Raw genomic sequence first — 6760 nt, 5'->3', positions numbered from 1 at the left:
TAAATCATTAGATAAACAGTTTACTTAAAACATAGGTACAAAAATAACCAAGGGCTTGGATTCTAGGATATTGATTTCTAGAGAAATGATTTAATTATTGTGGAAAGATACATATCAAAGTTTGATGTCCTGAATAACATTTTTGTGTACTGATGTCTTAATATTAAGTTACTGTGATGTCTGCTCTCCATTCAGATGGATATTTCATTTAGGAAGAATTAAAAGTGTCAGAAACTGAGAGGTTAACAGGTAAAGTCCATTTCCAGTAGGAAAGACATTGCCTCATTGGATTCATGTTGGCCATCATCAGGAGCCTATGATGTTACAAACTAGGGACCACCTTAGCAAAAATTCACTGAGAATGTATTTGATTCTAGGAAACTAAAGAAACAACACAGAATGGAGCACTGGAACTCCACCTTGGGAAGTGGCTTTATATTGATGGGGATTCTGAATGACAGTGGGTCTCCTGAATTGCTCTGTGCCACAATCACAGTCCTGTACATGTTGGCCCTGACCAGCAATGGCCTGCTGCTCTTGGTCATTACAGTGGATTCCCGGCTCCACGTGCCCATGTACTTCCTGCTCAGGCAGCTCTCACTCATGGATCTCCTCTTTACATCTGTTGTCACTCCCAAGGCTGTCATGGATTTTCTGCTCAATGAAAACACCATCTCCTTTGTGGGCTGTGCCCTTCAGATGTTTCTGGCATTGATGTTGGGTTGTGCAGAGGATCTGCTACTGGCCTTCATGGCCTATGACAGATATGTGGCCATTTGTCATCCTCTGAACTACATGGTCTTCATGAGGCCAAAGGTCTGCTGGTTCATGGTGGCCACAGCCTGGGTATTGGCATCCATAAGTGCCTTTGTTTATACTGTGTATACCATGCACTATCCCTTCTGCATGTCCCGGAAGATCAGGCACCTGCTCTGTGAGATCCCACCTTTGCTGAAGTTGGCCTGTGCAGATACCTCTAGATATGAACTGTTTGTGTATGTGATGGGTGGAACCTTCCTGATACCCCCTCTTTTTACTATCATTTCCTCTTATGCACTAATCCTGTGTACTGTATTTCGGATGCCTTCAAGTGAGGGGAAGCAGAAAGCCCTCGTTACCTGCTCTTCCCACCTGATGGTGGTTGGGATGTTCTATGGAGCTGCCACATTTATGTATGTCCTTCCCAGTTCACTCCATAGCCCCAAGCAAGACAACATCATCTCACTTTTCTACACAGTTGTCACTCCAGCCCTGAACCCCCTTATCTACAGCCTGAGGAATAAGGAAGTTATGGGAGCCTTGAAAAGAGTCCTGGGAAAATACAAGCTGTGAAACACTCCAGCATCTAGGGAGAGCTTCTTGCTGTCCCTCAGAGTTCATTTCTCTTCAAAGATTTCTGCTAATTTTCCATGGCGAAAATACCGTAATGCAAAGTGTATCTTCTAATAGTAAGATGAAGGAATATAATTCGATTTGTCAAATGAATTAATGTGTCTGTATTTCTACCATTTTATTGTATTTTTGGAAGTACAGTTGACATAGAATCTTACATTAGTTTCAGGTATGCAGCATAGTGATTTGACTCGGTCTGTATTTTATGGGATGGTCACCACAAAATGTAGCTATCATCTGTTATTGTACAACACTATTACAGTGCTATGGAGTACATGCCCTTTATCCCCACTGTACCTTTTATCCTGGTGACTTATTTATTCTATAACTGAAGCCTGTATCTGTCACTGCTCTTTAACCATTTTCACCATCATTCAACTACCCCCTCCCCCAATGCTCTGGCAACCATGCTCTGTATTTATGGTTTGTGTTTTTTTTTTTTTTTTACATTTTTAAATTTATTTTCAGCATAACACTATTCATTATTTTTGCACCACACCCAGTGCTCCATGCAATCTGTGCCCTCTCTAATACCCACCACTTGGTTCCCCCAACCTCCCACCCCCACCCCTTCAAAACCCTCAGATTGTTTTTCAGAGTCCATGGTCTCTCATGGTTCACCTCCACCAATTTCCCCCAACTCCCTTCTCCTCTCCATATCCCCTTGTCCTCCATGCTATTTGTTATGCTCCACAAATAAGTGAAACCATATAGTTTGTTTTTGTTGTCTCTTTATTCTTTTCTTTTGTTTTAAAATTCCACATATAAGTGAAATCATATGGTATTTGTCTTTCTCCGATTTATTTCACTTAGGATTATACCCTCAAGGTCCATCCATATTGCCATAAATGGCAAGATTTCATTCCTTTTTATGGCTGATTAATATATATATATATATATATATATATATATATGCCACAATCAACAGGTACTTGGATTGCTTTTATTATCTTGGCTACTGTAAATAACACAGGTATAAACACAGGTACATTTATATCTTTATGAATTAGTGTTTTTGTTTTCTTTGTGTAAGTAACTGTTAGTGGAACTACTGAATCATATATTATTTCTGTTTCAACTTTTTGAGGAATCTCCATACTGTTTCCACAGTGGCTGCACCAATTTACATTCCCACCAACATTGCACAAAGTTTTCTTTTTTCTCCACATCTGCACCAACACTTATTTCTTGTCTTTCTGATCCTAGATATTATCTTGTGTTTAAGGTGATATTTCATTATCAAATGCCTTTTTTTTTTTTTACCACACTTGTGTATGGATATTTTATTTGGGAAGGAGTAGGTTGAGGAACTGGGAAAAATGACATAAAGAAGGAGGCTGGTCACTGCTATGTACAATTGAGGTTCAGTAAATTCCAAGAGATTCTAAAAACCTACAGACTATGTTTTTCAGAATTGTTTATTCCATGTAGAACTTTTATCTACTAGCTCCAAAGGCCCACTAGTCACTCCATAAAATAACCCCACATTTCCAGATTGCATCTGCATGCATGTGAGGTATCTACATGCTGAAATGTAAGTAGCTGTCAGATTCCACCATCTAGAACTTTGTTGACATTAAAATTATTAGTGTTAATTTGAGCCCAGTAGATGTTGGGTAAGGCACAAGAATCTAGTATTACAGGAAATATCTAGAGGCTAGTACAGATTTAGGCACTTAATAGCCTTAATACAGTTTTAATGATGAATGATAAAGAAGCAGGGACTAATAGTACCTACAATATAGTTATTGTAAGGCTAAGTAAGAATGTAAGTATCAGCTTTAAAATACCCTAGAAGTATGCAGGTTTATTGAGTTTGGATACCCAAGGGTGCAACTGAAGTTATTTTTTCTACTTTGTAACTGGATTAAAAAAAAATTCAAGCCCTATTCTACTTGATGACCAAACCCCCTAATTTAACCATTATGCAGTCAGTTTTGTGCAGGGTCAGTATACCATCCTCTCCCCTTCCAGAATCCATGGAGTCTATAGTTCCGAAGATGTAAAGGACACTTGTTCAATTTAGTATTTATATTTGCTGTTTTTGTAGTTCACCATAATATCAAATGCTTTTAAATATTTTTTCCATCAGGTAATTTATTAAAAAAAATTCATCATGGTCTATTTAAAAGTTGCTATCTGTTTTCCCACGTAGCTACTAAGTTAAATGAGCCCAGGTGTTTTTACCAGTTTTGGACTGACAGACCTCTGACTGGGGAGTCCATACTAGACCAACATATGAACCAAAGAAAAGAAAGTTTCAAGTGGGAAGGCTAAGCAAGTCCCATGTCAGGGGAGCAGACCTTGAGATTTGCACAAATTTTAGACCAACTGACCTTGTTAAATGATCATGCAGGCAGCCTTATTAACTACTAGTAGTTTATATGCATTTCTGTCATGTTCTTTCCTTTTTCCAAACAACCTTCACAGAAAACACCTGAATTCTCTGACAGGTGTTATTGTTTGTCTTTGTTGGTTTTTTTTTAAATGAACATATAATACATTCTTTGTTCCAGGGTACAGGTCTGTGATTCATCAGTCTTACACAAGTCACAGCATGCACCATAGCACGTACCCTCCCCAGTGTCCATCACCCAACTACCCCACCCTCTCACCCTCCTCTCCTCCAGCAACCCTCCGTTTGTTTCCTGAGAATAAGAGTCTCTCATGGTTTATCTCCCTCTCTGCTTTCCTTTTGTTTCATATTTTTTCCTCCATTCCCCTATGATACTCTGTCTTGTTTCTCAAATTCCTCACATCAGTGAGATCATATGATAACTGTTCCTCTCTGATTGACTTATTTCACTTAGCACAATACCCTCTAGTTCCATCCACATCATTGCAAATGGCAAGATTTATTTTGCTTGATGGCTGCATAATATTCTGTTGTATATACCACATCTTTTTAATCCATTCATCTGTTGATGGATATCTAGGCTCTTTGCAAAGTTTAACTACGGTGGACATTGCTGCTATAAATATTCTGGTGCAAGTGCCCCTTTAGATCACTACATTTGAATCTTTATGGTAAGTACCCAGTAGTTCCATTGCTGCATCATAGGATAGCTCCATTTTCAACTTTTTGAGGAACCTCCATACTGTTTTCCAGAGTGGCTGTACCAGCTTGCATTCACACCAACAGTGTAGAAGGGTTCTCCTTTCTTCGATCCTTGACAACACCTGTCATATCCTGACTTGCAAATTTTAGCAATTCTGACTGGTGTGAGGTGGTAACTCTCTGGGTTTTGATTTGTATTACTCTGATGCCAAGTGATGTGGAACACTTTTTCATGTGTCTGTTGGCCATTTGGATGTCTTCTTTGCAGAAATGTCTGTTCAAGTCCTCTACCCATTTCTTGATTGGGTTAATTGGCCTTTGGGTGTTGAGTTTGATCAGATCTTTATAGATTTTGTATACTAGCCCTTTATCTGATATGTCATTTGCAAATATCTTCTCCCATTCTTTCCAATGTCTTTTGTTTTCATTGACTGTTTCCTTTGTTGTGCAAAAGCTTTTTTAAAAAAATTAATTTATTTATTTTCAGCATAACAGTATTCATTATTTTTTCACCACACCCAGTGCTTCATGCAATCTGTGCCCGTAATAATACCCACCACCTCATACCCCAACCTCCCACACCACCACCACTTCAAACCCCTCAGATTGTTTTTCAGAGTCCATAGTCTCTCATGATTCACCTCCCCTTCCAATTTACCCCAACTCCCTTCTCCTCTCTAACTCCCCATGTACTCCATGCTTTTTGTTATGCTCCACAAATAAGTGAAACCATATGATAATTGACTCTCTCTGCTTGACTTATTTCACTCAGCATAATCTCTTCCAGTTCCATCCATGTTGCTACAAAAGTTGGGTATTCATCCTTTCTGATGGAGGCATAATACTCCATAGTGTATATGAACCACATTTTCCTTATCCATTCGTCCATTGAAGGACATCTTTGTTCTTTCCATAGTTTGGCGACCGTGGCCATTGCTGCTATAAACATTGGGGTACAGATGGCTCTTCTTTTCACGACATCTGTATCTTTGGGGTAAATACCCAGGAGTGCAATGGCAGGGTCATAGGGAAGTTCTATTTTTAATTTCTTGAGGAATCTCCACACTGTTCTCCAAAGTGGCTGCACCAACTTGCATTCCCACCAACAGCATAAGACGGTTCCCCTTTCTCCACATCCCCTCCAACATATGTTGTTTCCTGTTTTGTTAATTTTGGCCATTCTAACTGGTGTAAGGTGATATCTCAATGTGGTTTTAATTTAAATCTCCCTGATGGCTAGTGATGATGAACATTTTTTCATGTGTCTGATAGCCATTTGTATGTCTTGATTGGAGAAGTGTCTGTTCATATCTTCTGCCCATTTTTTGATATGATTGCCTGTTTTGTGTCTGTTGAGATTGAGGAGTTCATTCTGGATCCTGGATATCAACCTTTTTTCTGTACTGTCATTTGTAAATATCTTCTCCCATTCCGTGGGTTGCCTCTTTGTTTTTTTGTTTTTGTTTTTGTTTTATTTTTTTGACTGTTTCCTTTGCTGTACAGAAGCTTTTGATTTTGATGAAGTCCCAAAAGTTTATTTTTGCTTTTGTTTCCTTTGCCTTTGGAGACATATCTTGAAAGAAGTTGCTGTGGCTGATATCAAAGAGATTACTGCTTATGTTCTCCTCTAGGATTCAGATGGATTCCTGTCTCACATTGAGGTCTTTTATCCATTTTGAGTTTATCTTTGTATACGGTGTAAAAGAATGGTCGAGTTTCATTCTTCTACATATAGCTGTCCATTCCATACTCTTGGATCGGAAGAATAAACATTGTTAAAATGTCTATACTGCCTAGAGCAATCTATACTTTTAATGCCATTCTGATCAAAATTCCACCGGTATTCTTCAAAGAGCTGGAGCAAATAATCCTTAAATTTGTATGGAATCAGAAGAGACCCCGAATTGCCAAGGAAATGTTGAAAAGCAAAAATAAAACTGGGGGCATCAAGTTACCTGATTTCAAGATTTATTACAAAGCTGTGATCACCAAGACAGCATGGTACTGGCGTAAAAACAGACACATAGACCAGTGGAACAGAGTAGAGAGCCCAGATATGGACCCTCAACTCTATGGTCAATTAATCTTTGACAAAACAGGAAAAAATATACAGTGGAAAAAGGACAGTCTCTTCAATAAATGGTGCTGGGAAAACTGGGCAGCTATATGTAGAAGAATGTGCAAAAGCTTTTGATCTTGATGAAGTCCCAGTAGTTCATTTGCCTTTTGTGATGTTTCTAGGAAGAAGTTGCTGCAGCTGAGGTTGAAGAGGTTGCTGCCTGTGTTCTCCTCAAGGATTTTGATGGATTC

At 38.8% G+C, this 6760-nt stretch overlaps 1 protein-coding gene across 1 annotated transcript; it reads left to right on the top strand.

The window, feature by feature from the left end:
* Window positions 1–399: 399 nt before the first annotated feature.
* LOC123387737 (olfactory receptor 2AG1-like) lies at window positions 400–1332 on the top strand. Its single transcript, XM_045065877.1, has one exon. The coding sequence runs from the start codon at window positions 400–402 to the stop codon at window positions 1330–1332; it is 933 nt and encodes a 310-aa protein (XP_044921812.1).
* Window positions 1333–6760: the final 5428 nt, after the last annotated feature.

Source organism: Mustela putorius, unplaced genomic scaffold (assembly GCF_011764305.1).
Source record: "Mustela putorius furo isolate JIRA1106 unplaced genomic scaffold, ASM1176430v1.1 tig00003859_pilon_pilon_pilon, whole genome shotgun sequence".
NCBI lineage: Eukaryota > Metazoa > Chordata > Mammalia > Carnivora > Mustelidae > Mustela > Mustela putorius.
Note: the sequence above shows the minus strand (reverse complement) of the source record. Positions and strands in the feature narration are given on the sequence as shown.

Excerpts from the sequence above, each read along its gene's own strand:
- LOC123387737 (XM_045065877.1), top strand. The coding sequence starts at position 400 with ATGGAGCACTGGAACTCCACCTTGGGAAGTGGCTTTATATTGATGGGG.